General features: G+C 44.9%; 1 protein-coding gene across 1 annotated transcript in view; it reads right to left on the bottom strand.

Moving 5' to 3' along the window:
- RYR3 (ryanodine receptor 3) overlaps window positions 1-16,833 on the bottom strand; it is a 366,436-nt gene that overhangs the window by 228,753 nt on the left and 120,850 nt on the right. The window contains 2 exon segments of the mRNA XM_023752849.1: window positions 9,378-9,619; window positions 11,780-11,913. Of these exon segments, the coding sequence (XP_023608617.1) occupies window positions 9,378-9,619; window positions 11,780-11,913 (376 nt within the window).

Raw genomic sequence — 16,833 nt, forward strand, 5'->3', positions numbered from 1 at the left:
GACAGAATCACTTATACTCTGTTTTGGTGACTTCTTTGTTGTTGTTGCATATATTTTTCAAAAGATGATTTTGTCATTTCCTGACCTAACCTAATGAGAAAATCACTTCTTGCTTTTCTGTCACACCATCCCATTGTGGAAGTTCTACAAGTAAGTTATCATAACCACTCCCCTCCGCCCCCCAAGGTTTATAGTTTTTGGGAAGATTGCAATGAAGCAGCAGAAATAAGGTGTTAAAATGGGGTCTCAGAAGAATTTATAAAATGTATCTTGTTTCTTGATTACAGCAGTAATACAATTTCATTACAAATGTTTGTCAGATATATAGAAAAAGTAGAAACAAGGAAAAAATGTAACTCAATAAGAAATGCTTCTATCTTTCATATATATATACTTTCCATCCAAACTGGGATATTTAATAACTTGTTTTTACTACTGATTAGATTAAAACATTTTATTTATAATGAAACGGTCATTGGAAACTGAATTTTAATGGCTTTATACTATGCCATGAAAAGGTAACCTTTAAAATCCCTTTAGGATGTGTGTTGTTTATAAATTTTACACATAAACCTATGCTATGTAATATTTCTAGTCTCAGCTTAGAACTATTTAAACTTTTGATTATTTAATGTTTTGTTGTGATTACTGTTTATTAGTGGTCACTGTTATTCTAGTAATAGATTCTAAACTAAGCACTGGATTTCAAAATAGTAAAATGGCTACACTATCTACACTAATAAAAGAGAAACATGGTAATTAGCGTACGACCGCTACCCTTCCCATTGGCTAATCAGCATATCCTTATGCAAATTAACTGTCAGCCAAGATGGCGGCCGGCAGCCATGCACTGAAGCGAACAGGGAGGCTTGCTTGCTCCAGTGACTGCGGACTCCAACGTTCCCCGCCTGCCGCTGCTGGCCTCTCAGCTGCAACTCTAAGCAACTATGTACTATGTTGCAAATAAGAAGAACCCTAGAAACCGGCTTTCAGTCAGCCGGGCTTCAGCCAGCCGGACCGCAACATTGTATCAAATACAGAAGGTAAAGGCCAGAAACCTGCTTTCAGCAGTGAGGCCTCAGAGCTAAAGCTGGCCCAGAATAGAAAAAAAAGAAAAGAAAAAAAGGAGCAGTTGGGAGCTTCAGTCACCCGCCAGCCGGAAAACGGCCCTCAGCCCCTCACCCAGACTGGCCAGGCACCCCAGTGGGGACCCCCACCCTGATCCAGGATACCCTTCAGGGCAAACCAGCCGGCCCCCACCCATGCACCAGGCCTCTATTCTATATAGTAAAAGGGTAATATGCCTCCCGGCACCGGGATCAGTGGAGCAGCGAGGCTCCCGGCACCGAGATCAGCGTGACAGGGGGCAGTGCCCAAACCCCCTGATCGCCCTGCGGCTCTGTGAGTGACAGGGGGCAGCTCCCCAACCCCCTGATTGCCCTGTGGCTCTGTGTGTGACAGGGGGCGGGGCCACAACCTCCCTATCTGCCCTGCTCTGTTCGTGACAGGGGAAGGCGCCCCAACCCCCGATCAGCCCTGCTCTGTGCCTGATAGGGGGAGCTCCCCAATCCCCTGATCGCCCTGCGGCTCTGTGTTTGACAGGGTGCGGCGCCCCAACCCCCCCCACCCCGACCCCGCACGGGCCCTGCTCTGTGTGTGACAGGGTAGAGCCATAACCTCCCCATCGGCCCTGCCCTGAGTGTGACAGGGTGCAGCGCCCCAACCCCCTGATCGGCCCTGCTCTGTGGGTGATAGAGGGTGGCGCCCCAACCCCCCTCCACGGGTCTTGCTCTGTGTGTGACAGGGTAGAGCCATAACCTCCCCATTGGCCCTGCCCTGAGTGTGACAGGGTGCAGCGCCCCAACCCCCTGATCCACCCTGCTCTGTGTGTGACAGGGGGCAGTGCCCCAACTCCCCTATCGGCCCTACTCTGTGAGTGACAGGGGGGAGCTCCTCAATCCCCTGATCGGCCCTGCTCTGTGCATGACAGGGGGGAGCTCCTCAACCCCCTGATGGGCCCTGCTCTGTGCATGACAGGGGGGAGCTCCCCAACCCCCTGATCGATCCTGCTCTGTGCGTGACAGGGGCTGGCGCCGCAACCTCCCCATCGACACTGCCTTGAGTGTGACAGGGGGCGGTGCCCCAACCCCCCAATTGGCCCTACCCTGAGCGTGACTGAGGGTGGCATCGCAACCTCCCGATCCGCCCTGCTCTGTGCATGACAGGGGGTGGTGCCCCAACTCCCCAATCGGCCCTGCTCTGAGCCTGACCAGGGGCTGCACCTAGGGATTGGGCCTGCCCTCTGCCACCCGGGAGCAGGCCTAAGCGAGCAGGTCGTTATCTCCCGAGGGGTCCCAGACTGCGAGAGGGCACAGTCTGGGCTGGGGGACCCCCCCCCCCCCCGCTGAGTGCACAAATTTTTTGTGCACCGGGCCTCTAGTCCTATATAATAAAACCCTAATATGCAAATTGACAGAAAGGCAGAATGACCAGTCGCTATGACATGCGCTGACCACCAAGGGGCAGACGCTCAATGCAGGAGCTGTCTCCTGGTGGTCAGTGTGCTTCCACAGGGGGAGTGCCCTTCAGCAAGAAGCTAGGCTCATGGCTGTCAAGTGCAGCAGCAGTGGTGGGAGCCTCTCCTGCCTCTGTGGCAGCACTAAGGACCCCTCGGGGGATGTCCAACTGCCAGCTAGACCCGCTCCCTGTGGGCCGGCAGTTGGACATCTCCCGAGGGGTTCCGGACTGTGAGAGGGTGCAGGCTGGGTGGAGGAACCCCTCCCCCCCCCCCAGGGCACGAATGTCGTGCACTGGGCCTCTAGTCCTTAATAAAAATAAAATAAAATTAGATGCCCCCTTCTGGTTATTTTGGGTGATTGGCAAAACCATATTGTATATACCCCCGACTTTCCACAAACAGGAATGAGCCCAGATACTGTGCTTAGGGTTGGGGATCAAAGACAGAAGAGCCAGTTCCTGCCCTGAAGAAGCCCATCATCTACTGGGAAATACACATTCAAATAAAGAATTACAATTCAGTATAAATACTGGAATAAAGGAGATGACTTCTGGAGGTAGACGATATCAAGTTGACTTGAATAAAAGGTTCACTACATAAATGGGAAAGAGCAATCCAAACAGAATGAATGGCTTATGCAAAAAGCAGTGCATGACATATAGTAAGTCCTCACTTAACATGGTCCACAGGTTCTTAAAAACTGTGACTTTAAGTGAAATGACATATAAAGAAACCAATTTTACCTAACGTACATGTCAAAACTGTCCCAGTCTGAGTGGCCTGAGATGGAAAGGCGTGAGCCCCCGGAGGGTGGGTCCCACCTGTGCATGAGCTGCTGGATAATGTCTGGCCACCTGCAGCCCTGAACTGGCATAGTGGGTTGGAAAATCGTGATCTTGTTTTTATTCATCTTTCTTACACATATGTATAGCTCACATTTATTTCAATGTTTAATATTTTAGAAGTGCTTATTTAGAAGTTTGATGCTTTTGTGACCAGAAATGCTATAGAACTTTACTCTTGTTTAAATCTATTAGCCTATGGTGAAATTGATCTCATTTATCTAGTGAACCTTTCTTTCTTCAAGTCAACTTGCTTGGTTGAAAACCACCACCAGGACCAGCAATTATGTCCTTGGGGTAAATGACACTGCCTTTTACCCTTTTATTCTAAGAGAATGGGTGCCAAGGAGAAGTTGCTGTTAGAACACTTGATAAGATCCTCCGTAGGCAAATCCTACTCTGAGCCTATTTTTAAAACATAGGTGTAGAGAATACAGAGTTGGGATCAATATTATCTAGAAACTGAAGAGAGTCTGTTGCTAATCACTTGATAGGAAGCATACACTTAGCAAGTACTCGGAGCAACATAATGGGAAGTATGTCTGAATAAAAACTACATTTCATATAAGATACATGTTATAAAAGGTCATCTGATAAAGTACACCTAGTTTTAAAATGTGAGAAGTGTGAAGATTTTAAAACTAGAAAATGATGGAATCAGGATATAGCTTTTGTACATTCTGTGTTATAAATCCGTTCTATCTGGAGGAAGCAACTGCTACCCTTGTGAGGGCTTTCAAGGCTCCAAATGATTCAGAAGGGCCCTGCACCCCATGTTTAAGGGAGGCCGAGGGAGGGTCAAGGGGGAAAATAAAAAGGAGACATATGTACTACTGTTTGTAATATTTTAAGCAATAAAACGAATTGTTTTTAAAAAGATACTTGTCCTTTCAAATGCTCATGAGGTGGAGTGGGGAGTGATCTTGAAGACACAGAAGGCTGAGTCTGAGTATAAATCTCCAGTCTTTACTTGCTACAGAAAACTGGACCTGTGATTTTACTAAAAAAATCAGCTTCTATATCTGTAAAATGGGTACAGTGATGCCTCCATGATTATGTCAATAGTTATATGTAAGGTACCATTATTATTCCTACGCTTTTGATGAAATGAATGACTGATGTGCTATATTGTTATATATCACTCAAGAGGCAGTAGTGAATAGCAGTGTGTCTAGAACTAGACTCCCTGGGTTTGAGTCTTGGTTCTGTTGTTAACTGTGTGACCTTGAGCAAGTCACTTACCTTTGTGGACTCAATTGTCCTCATCTGTCAAATAAAAATAATACTGTCGTGGGGTTGCTGTGAATGTTAAATAAATTATTCCATGTAGAGTGAATAGAAGAGTGTCTGATGCATTGTAACCTGCAACAAATGCTATTAGTTATTGTTTTTGTTTAGTTACTAGGCCAGCAGTGAATAAGCTTGCCAGAACACTGTATGAATATTATGTCTTTTGTAATATTTGGAAGAAATAACAATATGGAGAATCATAGCATTGAGGACTGGGTCCAGAAAGTGATTTTAAAATCACTGTATTAGGTTATTGAAATCATTAAGTCCTCTTATTGATAGTGCTCAAAAAAGTCACTTTCAAATATGTTTAATAAATTTAACCCCTTTTAGAACAATGGACAGAAAACGCTGTAGCAAGGAAAAGCAGAGTTGGTGCAGAGAGTGTTTGTTTCTAAGTTGCCTCAACTGCTTTCTTTTCAATATATTAAGAACTCTGAGTAATCCTAGGGACCACCCATGAGACAGGCTGGGAGGGGCCCTGGCTTTGCTGGTCTGAAGAAACCCCTGACTGATAGGCTCAGGCCCACCTGGAACTTCAGGAAAGGCCATTTCTAACCTAGCATTTTAGGATAAAGGAAAAAACCATTTTATCATCTGCTGCACATCTTCAGATTAACCCAAGGATATATTACTGCAGCTTTAGTCTATTGTGATGAGTAATGTAGGCAACTGGGAACACTGATGCTCAGCACTTCTATTACCCTGGGCACTGCGGCGCTTGGCATTATAACAAACACAAATACTTAGGCAACTGGAAAGAGAGAGGGTTCACTGGGGCTGGAAAGGTCTGAGTCATGATGGGGTGAGTTTTGATAGACAAACAGGTACCCTGGGGTTCATCTTAGTAAGGAGACAGATAAAGACCCTCTTATATAAATTTGACCATAGAGACACATTATCTTGATGAGTCAGAAGTCATGTTAAATCAAGAGGCACAATTGTACTCCATTCATTCACTTCTTGTTATCACTCATCTCTTGGGAAGGTAAATTCCTCTACTCGTTTTTATTTTGCAAGGAAAACATTGTTAAAAAGGCAGGGTAGGTGTGACCTCCTCCTGTGAAACTGCTCCCTAGCCAGTAACATACTCTAGGCTGCTCTGAGCCACATTCAACTCCAAATGCAGACCTGAAAGGCTACATGAAGGCCCTGCCAGGAGAGGGACAGTGTTGCCATGACAAGAAAAGAACCATTCCTCCCAGAGGGAAAACACAGAGGCTGAGCTGACCTCGGATTCTGTAGAGAGGGCTGGGCAGGGTTAAGAAGGGGGATATTTGTACAGCGGATACTTGAAAGAGAATTCACAGGCTTCTGTGGTGAAACAGACCTATTAAGACTGGCCTCCCGCTACACAGAGAAAAAGCTCATGGATACTCCCAGGATGTCACTCTGAGACTTCCTTTCCCATTCAGCATGGGACTTGGGTTCTTTATCCCCTTAAGATGGGGCTACTCTCATGGTCTCGAGTGAGGGACCCGGAATTCTGGGCTTGGTCTTTAGGACAACAGTGGACTTTGCAGGCAAGGAGGGCAGTGCAAGTGATATTTACTGGGTATCTAATGTGTGTCAAGAACTTCATGTCCCTCCTGGAGATTATTATGGAAGGTGAAATAAGCGAGTAGGGAAGAGAAAAATATCACATGACCTCACTTATACGTGGAATCTAAAGAAACAAACTGAAAAACAAAATAGTTCCAAAGACAAGGAAGCATGCAATAGACTGACGAATCTCAGAGGGAAGGAGGTGGGTAGGAAGAGATTAACAAAGAATTTATATGCATATATGCATAACCCATGGCCATGACAATAGTGTGGTGAAGGCCTGGGGAGGGGGCAGCAGTGGGGAGGAAGGTGCCACTAGGGTGGCGGTAAGGAAGGGGGACATCTGTAATTATTATAAAAAAAAAGAAAAAAAAAACAAAAAAAAAACGTCATGTCCTTCATCTCATTTAAATTCTATAAGAGCATACAGCACATCTTCATTTTATCTGAGGAAACCAAGTCTTTGAGAGGTTAAGCCATTTGCCCAGTAAGTGGAGGAGCTGGGATTCAAACCGGGCATAACTCCAAAGCCCTGGTGTTTCTTCGAGTCTTTCCAATGACAAAGCATTGGAGGCACTGCCATTTTCTCCAACCACGACAACATCTCTACTGTGCTTCCATAAGCGCATTGAAGACCAGTCCAAGGCAGTGGCTTAATTTATGCACACATGTAAGTTGAAAGTTAGTGGGCCTGGGCATTTGGATCTCAAGGAAAAGGAGAAAAACTATCATAACCAGTTTCCAATATCTCTCCCTGGCCACCCTCCATTCCCTCTGATAGCAAGTAAGTTGGAGGGTCATTTCCATTTTATTTCTTCATCAGACAATTATCCATTCATCAGATAGTCCGGAATTCACTGCTATCCTGGTGGGAGTCATTAACAGAACCCTATTTCATCAGCTGGGGCACATGCTGACATATTTACCTGTGGTGCCTTCTGTGAGATATATGTTCCTGTGTGCCGGTTGGAGAATTCAGACGCAAGGAAGCTTTGTATTTCAGTGAGCATGAAAATTATAAATCTCACAGGCACTGGTTTCCCTACATCTCATTAGGCACTGAAGACTGAGGGGTGAAGTTCCCTAAACGTACTTGTATTACTAAGTGTGGGTAACGTTCAGAGAGCCACTGTCAGCATCTGAAAAGCTGAGACCCAAGCCTCCTCCCCATCTCCAATCACAGAGGCACTGCTAGTGATAACTGGTGTGGGTGTGTCCACCTCCCTGGTCTTCAGAGGAGGTAGGACAAGAGAGATGAGGGGAGCACTGTCCACTCCTGGAATGATACACAATTAGATGGAAGGTCAGGTCCTAAATGCACAGACAGCAGCCCTTTCTGGATATACAATGAGTGGGCTCTCTGACTCCTTCCTGACTAACTGATGTATTTATTCTGGAAATTCTACAAAGGGATATACTGGGGGTTCCATGTAGTGCTGCAAAGTCTGGAAGAGACCAAACTTTTTTTTTTCTTTGAGAATTGTTAGTTTCTCTTTGAAACAAGAATCCAATTTGCTTCATCCACAGGTGTAAGTGTGTTTCACATTTCTTTAACCCACCCCCATGCGGAGTTCTCTTTGGGAGTAGACTGGGACCCAAAAAATACTCTTGCACTGTGTTGGTGAGATGGTGGGAGATGAGCAGCAACCAGCAGGCAATGGGGTAATCATTGTCTCTAGTCAATGCTCTTCATTCCTTCACAGATTCAATTCCACCAAACTCAGGAGCTGTGCGTGGGTGTGAGCACAATGATGTCTCCTCAAATCACTTCCCTAAAGACAACTTTCTGAGAACCTTGTGACATGTGACGATAACCTAAGGGAAATGCTACTACTGCACAGCCACACATGACGGGGCTCTGAGAACCGAGAAGGCAAGACCCACCCCTACCCCCTTGAAGACGGAACCAGGGAAGGTTAAGTTGGGAGGATAAGAGAACAACAAGACAAGACTTTCACCTGTTCTAACCCATCATCCTGCCGTTCTGAATCTGGTTTTGTCTGTACCATGCTGACCCTCGGACACACAAAACACGGACAGAGATAAGGCTGTCTCTTTCTTCCCACAAGTAACCCAGGACAAGTATGTAAATAAGTTCACACCATTCCTAAGAGTTTAAAAATGTTTAAAAAGAATTTAAAACAGCACACACACCTACAAACACAAATTGAAAATAAAGACTCACTACAAGAAGCATGCCATCAGGACCTGAGCTGATGGTTTTAGCCTGAAAGCTAAGGGCAGAAGGAAAACGTGATGGGTTCCCAGTTACAAAAGAAAATGGACAGATTTGTCATTCAGAGACAAACTTTTCCCTTCTTCTGAATTGAAGGTAGGATGTGTGTCATGGTTCCTTATGTAAGAGGCACGCAGCACAATGCTTATGTAAGGGATTTCTATAAGGAACACAATTGCAGTTTTGCAAAAGATACAGGTAAGACACACTGCGGACAGCAGACAGCGAGGGAGAACTCCTGTGCTGGGCTGAGAGCATGGGCAGTCTTGCATTTTCACCTGGCGGAAGCCAGCTCATTCCTGCACAGCCACAGGCCATGGACACAGCTGGGGAAAACAATGTTTATATTTAAAAAGGAAGCTTCAGATTATTTTTAACTGATTACCATCTCCGATGTGTCAGGTACAGACCCAGACACTTTATAAAGTGCATCATGAAGTAACACGCTGCACTGACAAGGTGTCGGGCTTATTGTCAGATCTGGATCCCTCCCAGTGTGACTGTGAATAAATGAATTAAATATTTTTATGCCTCAGTTTCCACATCTGTAATATGGGGTCAATATTACCTACCTTACGGGGTCATTGTAAAGATAAAATGGGAGGAAACGTGTACAAAAGATATGTAGCTCACTGCCCAATAATAAATGCTGAGTCTTTCTCCTTCCCTGTTTGTCCATATAATCCTGAAAGCCCCTGCTCGTCAGACTGTACAGACAGAGCTTGAAAGGGAAGGGGCCCGTACCAATCACACAGCTGAAGTGCCAGAGTCATGGCTAAAAGCAAGTGTCTCATTTCAGATCTGATGCTCTTCCCACCTCACCATCTCTAGTTTACGCTCGAGTCTATATCATTCATACAGAAAGTGACAGTTTCAGTTCACACAAGTCAAGTCTCAATCACCCCTAGTAAGAGATAAGGGGCCAAAGCTTTGGCAAAGTACTCACCTGACCAAAGGTGAAGTCCATCAAAGCCATAGGAGTACAGGTCATCACCAACACCGTTGCCTCCCCATCCTTCTCCACCTCCGGGGTACGGAGCATAGCCCGAGGACGAGGCCCAGCCCACCCGCAGGTGTGTGGGCTCTGGTGTTAGGAAGGGGTCCACCTGGTCAATAATGAGCTCGAAGTACCACTTCTTGTACTGTGCTGAGCCCTCAGCGACTCCCAGGAAGATGTTTGGCCGAATACTGAAATTAAACATAGGGCAGGTGGCATTTACTGATTCTTAAGAACTGAGAAAGCAAATTGAACCAGACCAGAGGAGGCACTGCTCAATTAATCCAAGGGCAAGAGCAATTTTGTGTTTTTCATATTGTTCTAAAGTAGAAAAAGCTTTGAGCCTCCAACAATTTTTGTTGTTGTTGTTAATTCTCACCTGATGATTTATATCTATATCTATATCTATATCTATATCTATATCTATCTATATCTATATCTATATCTATATCTATATCTATCTATCTATATCTATATCTATATCTATATCTATATCTATATCTATACCTATATCTATATATTTCTTTTTCCCCCACTGATTTTTCAGAGAGAGTAGAAGGGGTACAGGAGGTCGGGGAGGGGGTTGTAGGAGAGAAACATCGATGTGAGAGAGAGACATTGATTGGTTGCCTCCTGCACGCCCCCGACGAGGGTGGGGGATGGAACAGCAACCCAGGTACATGCCCTTGACTGCGAATGGAACACAAGACCCTTCAGTGCATGGGCCAATGCTCTAATCACTGAGCAATACTGGCCATGGTGAGCCTCCAACACTTGATCAAATTCTTAGGAAGGTGTCAGGACAACATTAATTCCATTATAAAATATAGAGAACCTGTCTCTCTTTAAATGTTCCACTCAAGGTAACCAACATTTACTGAGTGTCAGCCACAGGTAAAGAGGTTGAAGATGTCATATAGAGCTGAATGATTACACATCTTCGTTTCTTATTGTAAGTGAAAGAAATGGCTTCTTCCATTCTTCCAGTAAATTGGTTTAATCATTTCATAACAGCAGCTTTGTCACCAAGCATTATTAATAACAATGGCCTTTTGAAAGCATTAAGAAGTCACATTAGAAATAAGCCAGACAGAGAAGAAAATACTGCATAGTACCACTTATATGTGGAATCTAAATAAAAATGCATAGAAACAGACAATAGAAAAGTGTTTGCCAGGCGCTGAGGTGGGGACAGGAAAAATAGGTAGAGGTTGGTGAAAGGGTATAAACTTTCAGTTGTAAGATGAATGAAGTCTGAGGATCTAATGTATAACATGGTGACTATAGCTGATGACATTGTAGTGCATAATTGAAATTTGCTAAGAGAGAACTTAAATGTCCTTCCCCTCCCCCCCCCCCCCCCACAAAGGGGAACTATGTGTGGTGATGGATGTATTATTTAATCCTTTGGGTAGAGTTCCTTCACAATGTACATGTATATCAAATCATCACGTTGTGCATTTTAAATGTCTTACCATATTGTTGGTCAATTATACTTCAATACAGCTGAAAAAAAAATAAAATTCAACCTAGATGACAGAAAAGGGGGTGGGGGAAGGAGTCACTTTTAGGCAATCTTTTAAGGGCCAGAGGTTTTAATGTATTTAGCAAAGTGGTTAAGACCTTGGGACAAAACACTCAGTTTTTCTGGGTTTCTACTGTTCTGGGCTGGGGTAGTGTTCCATTTTGGATGGGCAGGGAAAAACCAGGCTGGTCCCAAGAAGAAAAATGTTGGTATGGATGGCTTAGCTCTGCTGGCTGCTCTATACTTCAGAGGGGAGGTTCTTCTCTCACCACTGAAGATTAGGAAGTGGGTCCAGGTGGAAATTTGCTGAAGAACCTTGGGCCTGCCGAGTCCAGGCCCAGTGAATTCACATGACTCTCAGGTGTGGACCAGCGGCCTAGGGTTCTACCTGTGTCCATGCTTTCCATCTGACTGGCACAGTTATTCCTGGGTAAATGGCCATGTGCCAGAGGATTCAATAAGCCATACTATCAACATGGGACATCTATTCTGTAAGAGATTTGTAGAAAAAAGTTGGTGTATAGAAATAAGAATAAATATGTTATGAAGAAGGTACAAGATAGATCTGCATTGATGTTTAAAATAAATGTGGTAGACCACTTCCGGCCAAATTCTTCAGCCCTTGGGTGGTACATATACTCCTTGGGCACTTCAGGAGAAAGTGGGTTGGAGTCCAAGGCCCTAAAAGACTGCACAGGTGCCTGCTCTCATCTTATGTGCCAGAATCATCATGGAAATGATGGGTGGGTGGCTTTGGAGTTCAAATCAGCCCTCTTCCCTGTCTGGAGACAAGATGCCCCTTTTGGAACAATGACGGTGGCCTTACCTCGTCACGTCGTTAATCAGCCGTGTCTGCAGGAGCAGGTTTCTCCGGGGCAGCAAGTTGTCACAGATCAGATTCTGGTTGGCTCTCACGGCCACCCCATTGCAGAGACAGAGGGAGCACAGGACATCTAGAACCTGCAGCAAGACGTGTCCACCAACTTAGGGCCTGACTGCCAGGTGACAGGACAGAAGCAGGCTTCCCGCAGGGTGAGGGCCAGGTGACAGGAGGGAGGACCTGTTTACAGTCAAGGAAGCCTCACCTCCACCCCAGGCATGAGTGAGTAATGCCCCAGAGCCTTCAGCCTCTTGGGAAATGAGACTGGGCTTCCTTCCATCCCCTCTGCCCTGGTCTCATGCCCTTTCCTCCAAATTGCACATGTCATTTGTGGTTACTGTTCTGTTAAGTTGGATGAGTCTGGGCTCTGAAGACTGACTGCCTAGATCAGTGGTCGGCAAACTGCGGCTCAGCAAACCGCGGCTTGCGAGCCACATGCGGCTCTTAGGCCCCTTGAGTGTGGCTCTTCCACAAAATACCAGATCTTCCACAAAATACTGACTTCTGCGCATTGGCCACGAAGTTTCAATTGCACTGTACATGCGCGCCTGCACGTGGTATTTTGTGGAAGAGCCACATTCAAGGGGCCAAAGAGCTGCATGTGGCTCGCGAGCCGCAGTTTGCCGACCACGTGCCTAGATTAATACCCCTTCCAGGGCCAGGACCAGGGTGAGGAGAGGTATCCAGGATACAAAATCCAGGCACCTCTTGGAGTTGTGCAGGAGTAGAGGCCTGGGATGGAAGGCCCTTCATTGGCCACAAACTGAATCCCATGCTCCACTCTGCACCATGATCAACAGGCACTAATACAGCTCTCCATGAAAGGCACTAGGGTTCCCATTGGGCTAAGTCCCTGGCACGTCGTAGCAGGCTTAGGAAGCTCCTGTGGGTTGGGTAGATGTGATAGTAGGACACGTTCCGGTTTGTGGGTCTCTCATTGTGAAGATACTCTTATATTCCTAGAAATCCATCTTCAAAAGCATTTCACCTGCTCTCCTTCTCCCCCCTAGAGTGATGCCAAACTTGCAAGAGCGCAGCGGCGCCTGAATCTATGAGACCAGCCAGCAGCTTCTGTTCCTTTTGTTTGCCGGCTACCCTGGCCTTCTCCACCACAAGCTGGCCTCTCACCCACCCTGACTCCTTGTGCATCATCCTCTTTCATTCAGATTCTGTGTTCCTGCCACGGCAGAGCACACTGTGCTGGACCAGGTACTGTTCCTCCCTGTCTCCCCTACAGGGAGCCATGTGCAAACAGCAGTCCGTAAGTAAAAGCCAGGACTGTGGCAGGCTGTATTGACAAGGAGGTGGTGGCTGCATTTCAGTCTTTCAAAGTGGCCACTGGAAGACTCAATGCTTCGTGGGTTGGATGGCTTCAGGTTGTTGGTGGCATTTGTATTCATAATTCTCACAAACCAGTTTTCTGCCTGATTCCCTGAATGTCAATTTTTTTCCACATAAATATAAAGCACATTTATGGGACAAGCAGAAAAGGATCCCAATGAGAGTTTTATGGACTTGTACCATCACCAGTCTGTGGAATGTATGGGCTGTAAAACTGGAAATCCAGAGGATAATTTCTCAAAGAAAAGAGCCATAGATGGCCAGGAAATTAAATACTTATCATCCAGTCTATCATACATTTTCATCTGTCTTGCCTTGGAGTGACAGATGCAGGAGCTTTGCTGTAACAGCTTGAGGGAAGCAGCTTAATCTACATACAATATAATAGCAGAGAGAAAAAGGGTTCCGAGAAAGTACATAGCCTAATAGTGTCTCATCACCGAATAGATAGTGCCATAAAGTATTGTGGCTGGCATTGTTTAGGCCAGTGGTTCTCAACCTTCTTGCCCTTTAAATACAGTTTCTCATGTTGTGACCCAACCATAAAATTATTTTTGTTGCTACCTCATAACTGTAACGTTGCTACTGTTATGAATCGTAATGTAAATATCTGATATGCAGGATGGTCTTAGGCGAATCCTGTGAAAGGGTCGTTTGACTGCCAAAGGGGTCGCGACCCACAGTTTGAGAACCGCTGTTTTAGGCTGTGCTTCAGAAGGCATATCATTGGGTAAAATAAGGAATGGGGACACACCTCCTTTTCTAGAAAATTTAAATGGATTCTCTTGAAAGTGAAAGGAATGTAGCGAGGGCCAATCCATCATAGAGACACAGGCACTGTGCCTCCTGGTCATCTGTATTTTCCAATGGAGAAATAACATCTCAGCAACCTCTGGGATGTGTGATTTGCTGTGGCAGTTACTGCTGAGTAAGTCACCAGACCCTGTTTTCCTTCCTATCCTGAGCACACAAGAGACTACATTTCCCAGCCTTCCTTGCAGTAATGTGAGGTCATGTGACTGAGTTCTTGCCAATGAAAAGTGGGTACTTCACTTACACTGATATACTGGCCCCTAAAAACCCATACAGTCCTCTTTCCAGCTGGTTGTAGAAATTCAGAAAGAATGATAAAAACCCAAGGGTCTCCTTATTCCAAGTATGATCCTAGGAGCTTATCAGAAATACAGATGCTTAGGCACCCCCCCTCCTATTCCCAGACCCACTAGATCAGAGACTTCATTTTAATACCATCCCTAGGAGATTTGTAATCACATTACAGTTTGTGAAGCTCTGTCTTAGAGGATGGGGAGCTGCTAGAGCAGTGGTTCTCAACCTTGGCTGCACATTAGAATCACCTGGGAATCTTTTTAAAATCCTGATTTCTGGGCCTCATCCTCCGGAAATTCTGTTTCTTTGTTACTAATGTTGTGGCCCCACCCCATAACAAAGAAACAGAATTTCCCGGAGGATGAGGCCCAGAAATCAGGATTTTAAAAAGATTCCCAGGTGATTCTAATGTGCAGCCAAAGCCAAGGTTGAGAACCACTGTGCTAGAGGAAAGGAGCCTGTCTCTGACCACACAGAATGGAGCCCTCCCATTGAACTGAGACAAGGCCTGTCCATATATGTGAGTTTCCATCCATTCAAGGTGAGGTGGAAATTGATTCTGGCTCTACTCATTCATTCCTTTTACTCATTTTTTACACCTTTAACAAACGTGTATCAAATGCCTGCCATGTATAACATATGGCACTATGAGGATTATGAAGCTGATCCCTCAGGATGCCACTCGCACTAGCAATGGAGAAAGACAAGCCACATGCTTCTCCAATAACACGTGCTTCTCCAATAACACTTGCTATGAAGGAACTTTGTAAAAATAACTATAATAACTATAATAAAAGGCCGAATGGAACCACCATGTAACAGAGTGCAAGTGGTATAAGGATCAAGGAGAGGAAACCATGGCCAATTGGAATAAGAAAAAGCTTCATAGAGGAAGTGATATGTGAACTAAGTTTTGAAGGGAAGAATTTTGAAAAGTAGGGAGGAGATACTCAGGGATCAAGGGACAGAGTGCATTCAGAAAACAGGGAGTGGGCAGTGTATCCCACTCCTGTCCCTTTCACTTCAAGGATTATGCTCTTTCCCTCTAAACTGTTTATCTTTAACTTGATTATGCTTTAGATGAGTAGCAATGCTTCTTATAGTAGCGACAGAGCTAGCAACTGAAAACTCTCAGAGAGGAAGGGAGGTATAATCACCACTATTGTAGATACTCTCTGTTCTAAGCATGTGGTTACAGGGGGCATGGTACAGACAGAAGTTTCTCAAACCCACAAGATGTAGAAACCTTTTTTAAAAGAAAAATGTCATGACTCTGAAGACCACTTTCATGGACTCTCAAACTTCAATCTGAGAAACATGAACTCATCATATGAAAATGCCTTCTAAGCATGAATTCATCACTACAAAGAGTTTGGTATACAGGATAACTTTAAAAATAAGAACACAAATGAAACTTTCTCACAGAGCATGTAGGCCCCGAATAACATGTTCATAGACTTCAGCTTGAGAAACCTGGAAGGAATATTAAACTTGGAGTTGGGAGAGCAAAATGCTGGTCCTACTCTGACATTAATTAGCCCTGTGGCCTCTGGCAAGTTGCTTATTATCCCAAAGCTCTTGATTCCGCCTCTGTCAAGTGGAAATAATAATGCCACTCCATGGCCTCATAATGAGGACTAAGGAAAATGCATGTGAACACTGAAGACAGAGCCTGGCATTTGTCAAATACAAAATAAATGTTAGCAACCATCATCCTCATTATTACTGTTGCTGTTGTTGCAAGAGTTGGGAGTTGCTTTGTGGCTGTAAATTTCTGCATATATTCAGTCACTGTCTTCGTGGAAAACTAAGTGACGGTGCAGAGACACCTGGGACTGGGGAAAACAGAGCTGCCTGGATAGGAAAACACTACCTTGGCATTTTCCAAGCAAAGATAAAGTCTTTCAATAGTAGTCTGGCCTGGACTCGGCACATTCTCTGCAAAGTTACTACAAATACCTCTCCTGATGAGTTGAGACTGGACTTTTTTTTGAAAATATGTTATCCAATTGAGTAATCTCTAAGAGTAGAACTAAATTCATGGCAAGGGAGCCTTTATCCAAAAATCTATCAAAAGTCAAAAAGGGGACATCTTGAGGAGACTATCTATGTATCAAGACCATGTCGCCTGAGCTTTGACAACATCGCCAGGATTTTTCAAACAGGATTTCTTGGCTCTAGAAGATTAAAGACTAATCTGCTGGTGCACTTGGGTGACATATAAGAACAGGTATGGATTTCTAGTAAAGCACTTCAGCCTCGATTTATTCAACTCTAGAATGGGCAGAATAGTCATCAACTTGCTGCCAAGTGACGTCCATTACTGCTTTGTGGTTTTTGGCTAAAAGATGCTCTCGCAAACTGGTTTTTATGAAGTGCATTATGCAGTGTGGTCACAAAGAAGCCCCAGGGACAATGACATGACAACAACTTCCCTGTCTAAGGCTCCGTTTGACATCTGCACATAGATCATGGCTCAGAACACGTGTTACACAGGTACTTATCAATTATTCTCATTACATTTTGCAGGTGGGAAGAAATATGTTGGGACA

This window comes from Myotis lucifugus, unplaced genomic scaffold (genome assembly GCF_000147115.1).
Source record: "Myotis lucifugus unplaced genomic scaffold, Myoluc2.0 scaffold_38, whole genome shotgun sequence".
Classification (NCBI taxonomy): domain Eukaryota; kingdom Metazoa; phylum Chordata; class Mammalia; order Chiroptera; family Vespertilionidae; genus Myotis; species Myotis lucifugus.